The sequence below is a fragment of the Condylostylus longicornis genome, unplaced genomic scaffold, assembly GCF_029603195.1.
Source record: "Condylostylus longicornis isolate FDR11 unplaced genomic scaffold, ASM2960319v2 ptg000101l, whole genome shotgun sequence".
In the NCBI taxonomy this organism is placed as follows: domain Eukaryota; kingdom Metazoa; phylum Arthropoda; class Insecta; order Diptera; family Dolichopodidae; genus Condylostylus; species Condylostylus longicornis.
The window spans coordinates 293,249-308,176 of NW_026578069.1; the positions used below are offsets into that span (position 1 = coordinate 293,249).

The following is a 14,928-nucleotide window of genomic DNA, read 5'->3' on the forward strand; positions in this document are numbered from 1 at the left end:
GTTGATTTAGCCTCAGTACAATAAGACCTACATTTTGCGCATTCATTAAAATACTAAAAGATATATCCAGAATGTATTTGCGAAATTAATACGTATTTAAATCACTAATACTTACTTGCAGGGTTTGGCTTTTGAAATCAATTTTACGATAAATAAATTATTAGGAACTATAATATTATATACGAGTCTTTATTTGTAATTGGAGGGGATTAATAATATTTTCAAAGTATTCAAAATTTAATTTTTAAGTTAAATTAAGTGACGTTTTTGTTTTATTCAAAAAACAAAAAATCTCAAATAACATTTTCGAATTTTCTTATTTTTACTAACTACTTATTTTTGTATTATTAATTTTTAATTTTATATAAATTATTTCACATATTTCACTTTATAAAAAAAAAAATCATTGATTTGATATATGAGTGACGTCTTTTAAAAAACAAAGACAAAAAAACAAAAAATGAAAAATTGATGTTTTTGTATTTTGATGGTTTTGTTGGAGGAACAATTGGGGAGTGAAAATGTGTTGGAGGTGATCAAGTTGATTTAATATTGATTAAATTGTTTTTGAAAGAATTTCGGGGGTTTCTTTATTTTTGATTAACTGAGGGTGAATGTAAACGTATTCAATTACATTTTATATGGGAGTAAAAACATGTTCATTATCAGACTCCATTTTAAATAATAATTTTTTTTAAAATCTTCATGAATTTTGCTTATAAATAATGTGGAGAATTTTATTTCCAACAGATGCTATTTTGTTAATAAAAAATTAATGTAATCTAGACTACTATTTCGACAAGTTAAAATTTAAATTTATAAAACCATTAGTCGTACGGTAGTAACATGTGGTTGCGAAGTATGGACTCTGAATCTAACAGAAGAAAACAATTTGAAAATATTCGAACGAAAAATATTAAGACAAATCTTCGGTTTCGTAAATTTAATGGGAGAATATAGAAGAAAAACAAATGAAAAGACTTATGACTTAAAAAGCCCAATCATTTATTTAAGAGCGAATATATATAATCAGTAAACTGCAGCATTTAAGATGGATAAGATAAATAATTAGAATGAACGCGAATAGACCACAAATTAAAATTATGTAAGCAAAACCAATGTTAAATAGAAATAGAGGAAGACCCCGAAGACGATGGGAAGAAAATATTGAAAGTGATATTGCAAAATTAGAAATCATAAACTGGAAAACTATCGCAAAGAACCGTAATAGTTGGAGACAGATTATGAAGAAGGCTTAAGTTCATCCTGATTTGTAGCCTCATTGGAAGAAGAAGAAGAAGATATAAAATAAATAACTACTGTTCTACTCATTTCCTACATCCTTTTTTATTTAATAATATAATATAATAAGGAAATTACATTTTAAAAAAATTAATGAACTTTATTTTTTTTTTTTAGTATTCGATTGAATGACTTATACATGTGCCATTCAATTGTTTTTTATAAACCTAATGAGATCAAATCAAAGAGAAATGGTTGGAAAACCATTCAGTGAAAAAATTTTCAGTATATACAATGACATATGTATACATATGTATATGAATTTGTGCTAATTCAATTGTTATATAGACATTTGAAAATATTGAATTAGAATCGTATGATGTTCCTACAATAACGTTCATAACAACATGTGTAATATTTTAGCACATTTTTTTTTAAAGATAAATTGTGTTGAAGTTGAATTTACGAAATTAAAAATTATTTAAAATTTGAGAATAGAAGGATTTATTTGTAATTTTAATTTGGTATAAAATTTTAGCAATGTTAAATATTACCCACTAATTTATTAACACTCAAAACTTGTTAAAGAAAATTACTAAATTAAATTATTGAAGAGTTTCTGAAATTTTAGATATAAATTTTAATAAAGTGTCCTGGAGTTGAATTTATAACTACAATATATATACATAATACATATTATATAACATTAACTTATATATGTGTCGAATTATTTTTTTTAACTTTACTCAAGGATCTTAATTTTATAAAGTGTATCAAGGTCTTTATGTGGTTTCCTACATGTTATACATACAATTTTCTTTAACTTTTTATTTTATTTGGTCTATTTTACTTTTAGTTTTTTTTTTTTTTTGGTTATCTTGTTTAATAGAACAAGTTTATTATTATTAAATGACCGAGTAATAAAACTGATTCAACTTAAATTGGTATGTTGGATTTTGGACATGTAATGTAAATGTATTATGTAAGCATTTAAAGAAATAATATAAAGGGATTTGAGAATATTTCTTGTTTTTTTTTTCTTTTTTTTTGCAAGATAAGCATTTTTTTCAATTTTCTCTTGTATACCAAAAAAAAAAATTACATACATTGATGTTGTCCCACATATTTGTGGTAAAATATATTTGTAAAAATGTTATACACGGTATGTCAAAAACAATAAGTCAAAAATGGCTGCGGTGGCTTGGGGGGATGCTCCTGTCCCCACTCAGTTCCCTTAGAATCTACAATCTACAATCTATACACGGTATGAGTCATTTAAAATTTAAAAATAAAATTATTTTCTACTTTGAAATAAAAAAGAAAAATTTAATAAATTAAATTTTTGGTAAATTCTTCCTATTAATGTGCTATAAATTTAATATTATGGGAAATTTTATTTGGGAAATATCGTTTAAATCTTTTTAGGTTAGAATATTTTTTGAATTGGGAATTTTAAACATAATTACTTAAAACTGTGTAAAAAGTACAAATTATCAGGGTAAATTGGGGAATTAAAGTACATACATTGAAGATTGTATAATGATTCATAGTGTAGCACAGTTCATTTTATTGATATCTGTAAAAAAATTGGTGAATTGAGCATGCATGTGTGTGTGAATTTTATGATCACTCTGTAATAACAGTCAGTATGCTTGGTTGCGATTGTTCGATTCACACTTTTAATTCATTATGATCTTATATTCTTAAAGGTTTATTCCGGAAACAATTTGTATTTTGGCGGTAGCTCTAATAATATATTGTAAATATAATTTTCTTCAAAAATTCTAATTTAGATTCGATTGTACGATATGAGTTTTCGAAATTTCACAAAAGTGTGATTAAAAAAACCTTATAGATTGAATGTCGAATCAACTCAAGCTTACAAAAATTTGAACTTTCTCACTTGACACAAAAAAGACACTCACAAACAATTTAATTTTAATCAGAAATAAAACCAAAACGTGCCACTATTATTTACTAAATTTACATGAACTTTAAATCTACTAAAATAAATTAATTTATTTTACAATTTGTTGTTTTTATATACTTTTATAAGTAAGTATAGACATAAAAATTTTATGTACTTAGTTACTATGTGGGATCGTTAATATGTAATATTGCCACAAATTTGACTATATCCAATCCCGTATATATATACAAATTCTTAAATTTATTTTTAATCCATTCAAAACTATTGTATATCAGAACGTAGTGTAAAAAATGGAAAACTTTTTCATCTCGATATTTTCTAATAAATAATTCCCGATATATTTATATTGTTCTCATAAATGTTCACTTGATCGCATACACATATAATGTATATATGTTTGTTGTATTATTGGAGAGCAATACAATATTATATATTATTTTGTATAGAAGAAAGAATCCTTTCAAATAATTTAATATAACAAAAAAAAAGGAATCGTTAAATTTAATGACTTTATGAATTTATATAGAAATTTGGAATAAAAAAAGAAGAAATAAAAGAATAATAAAAGAAAAATAACTCTTTTAACATACACAATTCCTCTGCAGAATAGAACAAGAAAAACAAAATACAAAATTTTGGAAAATAATATTTTCTTATATACATGAGACGCAGGATATACAATGTGCGAATATTTTTGTTTTCTTTTAATCATAAATTTAATAATGTAACTTTGAAATGAATTCATACAAGTGAAAAGAAAAATAACGAACTTGATTAGGAGAAAGAAATCAGTTACTAAGAAAAAAATTTTTTTTTTGTTTTTTTTTTCATTGTTATTCTTTGTATTAACCATAATGTTGGTATCATGATATCTAACACAAAACACATGTCCTTGCAATTACAATATTACTTTTTTTTTGCGTTTGAACAGTGATTGAAAACTTTGTTTTTTAGTTTTTTTAAAGAAAGGATCAAAAAATTTGAAATATACATGCGTGCTGTAGAACTAATCAAAATTCTTAAGTAACTTGATTTGCCTGAAATTTCCAAAAATATATTAATTTTAAATTATGGTCATAGGGTTATAAATATTTTAATAAGATTGATCACTCAATGGTTTGTAATTTAGCACCTTTCCTTTCAAAAGTGTAGTACTTTTGAGTTTTGTTTTGTTTGAATTGAATTTTTCTATTGTCAAAATTGCTTTCATTCATATATTGAATATATTTCAAAAATTGCATAAATTTAGGATGAGCAATGTTGAATGCATTGCAATATACCAAAAAAATTGAAGGAGGCCTTAAAATAATGCTCAAATTTAAGAGTTATTTGGGTGAGTTAAGAAAAATAATTATATTTTGTAATAGCAAGGCATTCCTAGACATTTGGAAAAGCTTACAGTTTCGGAAATATAAGGTGGCTAAAATTTTACAATAATTTTTTATCAGTGTCTAATAGTTGGTAGAATTTCAGACTCCTAAAACCCGGAGATCTAGAAAAAAAATAATATCAAAATATTTGGAAAATTTAACGTTCCATTTTTTAAAATTTCTAGTAAAGAACTATTATACTTATGAAATTTTAGCTTTTTATCTTCAAAGGTGTAGTTGTTTTGTAAATATGTCCAAGGACGGACGGACGGACAGACAAATTAAAACTAATAAGCACTTTTTTTTAAAATTTTGTTTTTGAAAAGTGCTAAAAATTAATTATTAATTAAAATTTTATTTAATTTATTTAAAATTTTCATTAGCAATTCATTTTAAATTTATTTCAATAAAATCATCTTGAAATAAGCAAATGAAATTTTCAAGTGTAATGAGTTTCTGTAAGTGCGTTTTATTTTTGCATTTACTGTTTTCGCGAATATAGGTTTACAACCGCTGATTTAATAGCTGTTATTATTTCACACATTAAATGTGTATGTTAAAATATGTAAGCATATTGCAATAAGTATGTGTTTTATATGAATACATTAAAATATTATTTTGGGTGTTCTATAAAGATAACTTTTGAATATTAGATTCATTTTTATAGACGTCTTTTGATAAAAAGGAAATTTCTTTTTTTTCGTTTAACACAAAGAATATGAAATTTATACAAAAGACGTAAGTTTTATAAATGAATTTATAAAATTAAAAAAATATGTACAAGCTTTGTTATGTATGTATACATATATATATATATATACATATATATTTGTTCTACTCGTAATGAATAAGAATTGAACTTATTTTTCGTCTCTTCTTCAAATCATTCTTAAAAATCCAAAAACAAGAGAAGAGGAGCAGCGCAAAAGAAAGAAAATGTTTTCAAGCTAAAAGAGAGGAGTTTCTTTCTTGTTTCAAATGAGTCAATAAATTTTTATTGAAATGTGATTTTTTCTTTTTTTCTCTTCACTTTATTAAAATTAATATGGATATTAAAACAAGAAAATAAGAAAAAAAAATGTTTTCTACTAAAACCAAAATATTTTTTTTCGGAAAATGAGAATTCTTCAGGCTTTACATAGTGATTCTTTTATAAGCAAATTTTAGGTTCAAAAATATCGATATTCGGCAGTATTTAAAAGAAACTCCGGCTATAAATCAATTATTATCCAAAATAGGATCAAAATAAGTATTTTGAAAATATAGAACGGTTCCTTAGGCCGATAACTCAATTTTTGCAAAAATGTTGGATAAGCCTCTAATGTCCTTAGCGCCTCAAATGTAATTGTGATTTTCTCATTTATTTACATTACCCTAGAAATTGCTGAATCTCTTAATGTAATAAGCTTCATGTAAAGCATCTCAACTTCCCAACGTAATTTGATTTTTTAAATACTAGCTTATGTTTAAGTGACATGATTGAAAATTAATATTATAATATCATGTTAGGGAGTACATTGTGGATGCAAGAGTGTATTTTGAAAATGATACTCCCTCTCAATTTTAAATTAAAATTCATTGTCTTAATCAATAACATTATAATTATCATTATCGTAAAAAAATTACAAAATGGTTATTACCTCAAATTGTTATTACTTTGATTTAAAAATTATTTTACATTGTTACTGGAACCAAAACGTATATTTGTGATAGTTCTGATCATACCAATGAATCAATGAAGAATTTAAATTGCTCATAAATATTTTATTAATTAATTACAATTTGAAATTAAAATTTAGTGTGATATTGAATTGATTTTAAATACTCATAACCAAATTTAATGGAATGATTTTCTACAGAACAAAAATTGTATGATTAACAGGATAACAAACTACCTTATACACGTGATTTTATATTTGTATATAACGTGAATGTAAAATATTATTTTTAATTCATGTACTTTGTTTTTATGAATGGTAAACTTTTAACATGAATTTAAGTGAAATTTAAATTTTTAACTTTATTTTCCAAACAAAAAAACAAAACATTCAAATGAAATTTAATTTCAATTCATTTACTTGTATACCTACTTATGTACATACATGCGGTGTCAGAATTGGGTATGAATACGGGAAAATTCTAGGGAAGCAGGAAGGGGAGCTGTGCAAAGGTGTATTATATTATGAAAGAATTTCCACATAAAAGTAAATGTACGTCATTAAAATGAAAAAAATGGAAAAGTTTTTTTTTCTGTTTTGTATTTTGAATACGCCTTCATTGATTCACGCCTCATATTTATTATCAAATCGTTTCCTTCTTTATTTTTATTTTGAATTCTTTCTTTCTTATTGAAATTCTTGAAGATCAAAAGTTTAAAAATTATTTCGAAATTTTTCCTTGCTTATCTTTTGATTTTTTGTTTTCTTCAATAATAAAATTGTTACAAGCTTTGTATAGATAAACGCCTTAAGAAGCCAAAATGTTAAAAGATTTCTCTTTTTAGTAGCTTTATTATTGTTTTCTAGGTTTTTTTTGTTCCGTTGCTTTTATTTGGTATTTTACTTGAATAATAAAAAGCGTATTTGAAAATAAAACAGAATTATATTAGAAAATAAAAAAAAAAAAATTGCCTCGTAAGAAATAGAAAAGCAAAAATTTAATATACTTACTTAGAGTTTGTTTGAAAAATTTTTGTTTGCGTATGAAATGTTTTGTTATAAAAGCCCAATAGCAATTAAATTACAGAATAAAAATAATTCAATATCTAGAATTTTGATTTTTGGTTAAAAAAAAAAATTAAGCAGAAAATTTCTTTAGTGTTTATTTTTGCCATTTTGTCTATACTATTGTGTGGCACATGTTTGAAATGAGTGTAGCACATGTTTGAAATGCGTGTGGAACATGTTTGAATCAAAAGTAAAATAAACAAAAAAATTTGCGTTGTTGGAATTGTCATTAACAATCTTTTGTTGCATGCGAAAAAAAAAATGTTTAATTCATAAATTGCAGCTTTCTGCCATTAAAAATTCAGTGACAATTAAAACATGTATAACATATAATTGTAGACAACTCTAGCAGTTATTTGCATAGTATGAACTCTCTTGTTAATAGAAGCTTAAATTATTTTAATATGATATGGAAAATTTTTTAAATTAAAATTTGGTGACTAAAAATTGTCAATTCTTTTATAATATTAAGGAAAATTTTTAAGGCTTTTGTTGTGTTAATAAAATAGTGTTAATAAACTATATTGAATTTTGTACTCAGTTTATTCAAATTATGCACTTACATAAATATCTAAGAATTGTTATAAATATAATCAAACTCAATTATGCAATGCAATCGTCACTTATTTAGAGTATTACGAAAAAGCAAACGCATCACTGACAATTTCAGATGATTTGTGATAGAAGTGCCATTACAAAATCAGAAGTTTGTGAATATTGTGAATCACCTCTAGATATTGATCATTGCTGTAAAAATAAAAAATCATTTTACAAAATCATTTGTCACATTTTTTTTTTAATAAAGTAAGTTGCCAAAACTATCTGTGTAATTCTAAACATATAAAATAATTAAAAATAATTAATATTGAAAAAAAAAATTTTGTTTTTTTTTTTTGTTTTTGTTTTTCTCTATTCAAATATAGAGGAAGCAGCAGTTAAAATACAAGCAGCATTTCGTGGTCATAAAACTCGTAATGAAATGAAAGAGAAAATGAATTCAGCAAATAACGCAAATAATAATGTTTCTGAAAATTTTCAAGATTTAGATCCAGAAGAACTTGAAAGTAATATTGGAAAAAGAATTCCATAAATTAGCACAATTATAGAATTTGTTTTTAATTATTGAATAGAAGATTATTAAAGAAAGCACTGAAAAAAAATTTTTTTTTTCTTTTGTTTTATACTCTAAGAATTTTATTAAATTAAATATTTTTCTCTTGGTTTTGTGTTTTGGGTTGTACACGTTTAGAAGCAGCCACTAAAATTCAAGCATCATATCGTGGTCATCGAACAAGAGCAGAATTAAAGGAGAAAAAGCAAGCAAATAATAATGATAAATTAAAAAACAACGAAGATGAGGAAAATTATCGTAATCTAATTTTATCTCAGAATAGTTTCACTTAAATATTGTACTGTTCTTGCAATATGCTTTCCATAATAAGATCTTCACTATATAATAATATTATGAGTGCACGCACATAAATAAATGAATGAATATTGTTATTATTTCAATGACAAGAAAAGCATCATTAATGGCAATTTGTTTTGCGTCATGAAATGAAATATATGAAATGTTGCACATGGCTTAGTGTTTTATATGAAATGAGCATATAGTTTGTAACACTCTGAATTTAGAGGGGTTAATGTTATAAATTTTTATTAGCTTTGTTCATTAGAAATGTAAGTTAAGAAAAATATGCTTTAGAATATGACATAATATTCAAGTTGAAAGTACTTATTCAATAAATTGAAGAAGTTGAAAAAATTTTCAATCAAATGCTTTAATTTGCGAAATTATCTTTAAAAAGAAATGTTAAATTCGCTGTATGGAGAGATTAATTTGCACAGAATTGAGAAGCACATTGTGAAATGTCATTAAATTTTTTATAGTTGACACAAAACGCCCTCTTATAAAATTTAACACACCCCATTTCAAATATTTTAATGCAATTGTGTTTTAAAACAGTTCAAAGTTTGTATTTGTGAAGAGCCTATTTCACTTCCTTACACTTACATAGTGTTATACACTTACGTTCAACGTTCTTCGAATGCTTGAAAATTGGCATGAATTTAATGTTGTAGCAATTTGATTACAATCCAAATTTCGCAATAAAATTGATTAAAAAATTGACTTCGCTGCGCAGTTTATTGTAAATACAAAAAAAAATTGTAAAACACGAAATTTTCACAAAGAAATAAAAACAATTGTGATATTTAAATTTTATTTTAATTTTGAATTTAAAATTATTTTTTTTTTATAATATACAGAAATAAGAAAGCAAACAACAAATCAAAGTCATAAAAAGCAGAGGAATATAAAAAATAAAAATGATGAACTAAACAAAATTGAACCAGCGTAAAGGGCAACTTTTTTTCAAAAAGGATTAAAAAAAAATTTTTTTTTATTATACCTATAAAAATTTATTATATAAAATTAGTTTTAATTATAAGTATAAATTTTTCATAATTAATTAGTCAAAGCGGAAAAAGCGAGCACTTTAAAAATTAAATAAATATAAAATTTAATTGCCATCTTCTTGGCACTAAAGAAGATATTATCATAATATCTAAAATTCAAGTAAGTTGAATGATAAATTAAAGAATTTGAATGAAAAACTATAATTATAACATTTAAGAGTATGAAAAATTTCACTAGAATTGATTTAATTAGCACCTTAACCAGTAATACTCTTTAAATACCTATATTCTTTGTCTAAGTGTCAAATTAAATAGCATTCCTTAATGCATAAATTACTCTATTTTTGTTTAAATTTGTGAAAGTTGAACCATTGTCATATCTCTGATGGATATAGTGCCATGACATCTTGAAACTTGTGTTTCCATGTAGCCCCCTTGAAACGAAGTGTTTAATATAATAATCTTCTTCTAGCAATCGCCTATGCTTTATCTGCTGCCGGTCTTAATACGTGATCTTTCATTCACATGTTTACTTTTCGCTTCTTTCGTATTAATTTTATATATTTTCTCCTCTCCTTGTGCTGTAACATTGAAAATATTATCATATTATCACACATTACGCTCTGAGAATTCAGATTTTCTGTTTTTTATAGTTTGAGCACTTTGGTTCATTCTTCTTGGTCCATTTTCTATTTCTTATATCATAATATTACGATCTGCAAAAGAGTCAATTCCTAGCTTCAATAGCTAGTCTAATAGTCTGTGCTGAACCGATTGAATCTGATAACTGTCGAAACTAAGTTTAAGATGGATCTCCTTTTCAAAATTCTACTTCCATGGTTGTAAGATTTCAATTGATTTTAGTTGATTGAGGAAAACCCTTTAAAAAAGTTTTCATTTCGCTTGCCTTAATTGATAAGTACCACGCTTTTTGAGTTTCTTCTTGTGTATAATTTCTTTTTTAAAAACATCTGTTATAATTGTTGGACATTTTCCTTTAGAAGACGTTTACGGTTACTTTGACGATCTTACTCCCAATTAAATTTGAAATTTCATAATATTTCCAAAAATAATACATGAATAATAATGTTCTTGTACAAAATTTTTCATTTCGAAAAATTCCAATTAATTAATTGTAATGATTTTGTATTTTTATATTAAAATAGGGAAATTTGTTAATTGCAATTTTAAAATAATTAATAAAATTTGTTATTTTTATTTTTTCTCTTGATATTTTTTCCATTTAAATGATAAATATTGACAGAGAGAACGAAAAAAATAGCATTGACAATTTGCTTTTGTTGAATTTATATTAGGATTTTTTCCTTTTTCCACAAAAAAAAATTATATATATATATATATATATATATTCTGGGTCACGGCCAAATTTAGGTCATGTAAATACCGTATTACATAAATAACGTAATTTTTAGCACTTTTCCAAAAAATTTTTTGAAAAAAGTGCTTATTAGTTTCACTCTGTCCGTCCGTCCGTCCGTCCGTCCGTCCGTCCGTCCGTCCGTCCGTCCGTCCGTCCGTCCGTCCGTCCGTCCGTCCGTCCGTCTGTCCGTGTGTCTGTTTACAAAACTTCTACACCCTTGAAGATAGAAAGCTGAAATTTTATATATACATAGATCTTTACTAGAAACTTATTTTCGTAGAACAAAATTTTTACCTATCTCCCCCCCTCTAGAAGTTATAACCCCCCAAAACCCTAAAAGTGGCCTTTTTTAAATATTTGTTGCAATGAAACCATAAGCATTTTTGAAATTTCGCAAACGCAGAAAGGCAGCGGCTTGCTTCCCCTAGCGCAGTATACTATAGTTAAACTTTAGAAAAACAAAATGGCCGTTGAAATTTACCGTTATCTAAAGTCCTTTTTTTCCAAATTTTTGATGTCGTTTTTCTTCTAGATCCTATATTCTAGAACTTTGAAATTTTAGGGGCTTTTAGACATTAACAAGTAGTTCATTTCGTTAGAAGAAATTTTTTTTTCATCCCCACCCCCTCTCAAGTTATCACCTCTTGAAAATCGTAAAATTTGAATTTTTGACACCCTATATTTCCGAAACCGCAAGCTTTTCCAAATTTTTATAAACTCAAAAAGCTAACGGTAAATTCCATGACACTAAAAAATATAATTATTTTTCTTAACTCACACAATTAACCCTTAAAATCGAGCATTATGTTAACCCCTTTTTATGTTAATTTTTGCTTTATTTCAAAGACTGCATATACGAGTATGCGTCATCCTAAATATATGCAATCCTAGTAATAGTTTTGTATATGAATGAAAATAATTTTTATAGTGTGATAGGTATACATAGACTGTATTTAAAAGCAGAATTTTCACTTGTTGAAGGGAAAAGTGCTACAATACAAACCATTGGTTTGACCCAACTTTATTTTTTTTAAACATTAAGCTGATTGAAAAAATTTTTTTTTGTTTTTTATCATTGTGGCCAATTCATAAATTTTATATTCAACGTTACCATTAAAAAAAAAATAAGAAGTGGTTAAATTTTTCATCAAATACATTAAAATAATAATGAATTTTTTCTGTAAATTAAAAAAAAAAATAACAAAAAAAAAACAATGTCAGTTTAATGTGTTGTTGAATGTTGTACACCACGAACACATTGAGTATTTGAGTATTCGTCGAAAAGGAGACCATAAATAGAATTTTCCATGTAAATATTCATTGTCGCGTAAAGAAAAATATTTATTCCGCGGTAATTTTACTTTAAACACAGAAAAATATTTTTGTTTTTTTTTTAATATGCGTTCATATGAAGTGTTCTGCAAAAAAAGCACAATTTATTTCTACAAACTATGAAGAAATCTGCAGCCCAAATTGATAAATTTTGAGATAAACTCTTGCAAAGAAAAGAGCAGATAATAAATATAATAATCTTAAAAAAATTTCTTTGTACTTGCAGATGTTTCGAATAAGTTTTGAATTAAATGTAACTAGTTATACTAGCTAAAAACATTTCAGTCTAATCGGCAGTACAACAAATTACATTTCCGATTGCACGCATATTTTTCATAATTACCTCAAAAAATGTGAGAGAAGCAGTGTTTCAGCGCTTTGCAATTATTACTAAGCCAGTAGCATTCCTTTCTCTCTTCGAACAACTTAATTCTCTCCCTCTCTTAAAAAATTACAAAATTTTACTCAAAGTTTTTTTTTTCTTCTCAAATAGAATTCCCTTGAAAATTATTAATAAACGCAACTCTATTATTAGCAGAATTTTTTTATTGCTCTTTCAAATTAAGTTTTTCTTGAGAGAAAAAAAAAATTGTGTAAAAAACTCTCATTCCCCTAAGGAATAGGAAAACTTTTCATCTTCCAAGAAAAAATTCTGTTTTTTTTTTTTCTATGTTTAAACAATTCTTGTGTTATAAGCTAAATAGAGATTTGAGGCAAATTTTTTTGTCCACAATTTTTTATCATATTTCAAAATTATTAAATATAAAAGGAAAAATATTTTTCCATATACTTTGACATATTCTATATAATTGGAAATAAAAAATATAAATAAAATTTGTAATTTTTTATATGTATAGTAGGTAATATCCTTATTTTCATGTATACATCAAATTTCTATATACGAATATAAAATTTACTCGTAAAAAGGACATTTAAGAATTACAAAACAAAAAAGAAAATGGTTTTTATTTTTTATTTCACTTTAATTTCATTTGAATTAAACATTAGACGTTAGAATTTCATTTCCTTAATACATTACATTCTAAATTCATGTAGATTCGTAATATTTTAATTCGGAAATTTCTTACATGTATTGACTAAGCCTTTTTCTTCTTTTTATATACTAAGTTCTTATATTTAAAATCGTAATATTAGTCAAAATATTCCTGAGGAAAATTGGGTGGTATGCCATTATTCCTTTCCAAAGTTGAACAATTTTACACATGAAAAAGCAAAGAAAATTAAATAAAAACTTTTTCTCCTGCGATAAAAAAAAAAGAAGACAAAAAAAAATTCATATTTTGTGCTATGTGAAAATTAAATTGGAAATGATTTCATACTTCCTTCTTTTTCTTTTTTTATTATTATTGTTATTGATGTGAAGTTGGGTGAAAAAAGAGTAGAAAAATAAAAATTTCATTTTAGTTATACAAATGAAATTGTGTGTAATTTTCTCGGATGTTATAAATTTGTTTTTTTTTTTTGTCTTGCGTAAACTCAATGAATTACGAAATTTATATTTTGCCCTTTAAGTACTTAAGATCTGTTCTAGGAATGTATTTTTCTTATAAATGAACCCAAAAACTGAAACATCAATGATATTAAGGCTTTGGCTTAATGCGAGGCACACAACCCAGATACTTTTTTTTCCACTTCAATTCGAATTTTGAACTTTTCTTCAGCTCAATATGACAGGGGTGTACAGTGTGTTAAAATTTGATTTTGCTAAGGTATGAATTGATGCATCAATACCAAACATTGATTTTCGAATTGTACTTAAAAACAGCATAACGACAATACGGCATTGTGAACACAACATTTTTGTTAGAATTTTCAGTAATTTTTCACTCACTCCAGTTTTAAATTTTTCCCTTTCAACTCCTTCCACGTATTCCGAAATCTCCTGTATTTCAAACTTAAAAAAAATTTGTAACAAATATTTGTGCCTTCTGGCATTGTTTGATATTTTTTTCCATATTGAATCGGGAGTCAAAAAACCAAATAAAAAGGGATGAGCCTAAATAAAGTTAAGAAGTTTGTTTTTCATGTTTTGATTGCTAATCATATTTTTACACAGATTATTATTGTTTTTGTTTGTTTTTTTTGCAAGTTATATTGGTACATGCTGCTTTCATTACTTTTTCAGGTTGATATTCCTTATGTTTTATAATTTTTTTTTCTTTTGTAAACATTTATAACAGTTATGCGTTAAAGTACAATTGGAAAGTGTTATACAACAAAAATACATTAAATATTAATGATTTTTTTTTTGTTGTTCATTTTTTTTTTTTGAGAATTTCATTTATAAAATTACATTGTAACGCACCGATGAGGTATAAAACTTTTGGTCTTTTATAATGACTATTTTCACCTTTTCCTGTATTACATGATTTTATGACGGTATAAGAATGACTTTACGATATTGTGTCTGGGATTATTTGTGTCAAGAAATTGAATGTAATTAAGTTGATTTTTGGTGTTATTCAAAATGGAGTCAAAAAATTTCTTAATTTCCATTCTACAAACTAT

General features: G+C 25.1%; 1 protein-coding gene across 1 annotated transcript in view; it reads left to right on the top strand.

The window, feature by feature from the left end:
• LOC129614131 (neuromodulin-like) overlaps positions 1–14,928 on the top strand; it is a 170,705-nt gene that overhangs the window by 67,847 nt on the left and 87,930 nt on the right. Inside the window, exons 2-3 of the mRNA XM_055528533.1 lie at positions 8,192–8,332; positions 8,518–8,637. Of these exons, the coding sequence (XP_055384508.1) occupies positions 8,192–8,332; positions 8,518–8,637 (261 nt within the window). The remainder of the gene's footprint in view (positions 1–8,191; positions 8,333–8,517; positions 8,638–14,928) is intronic.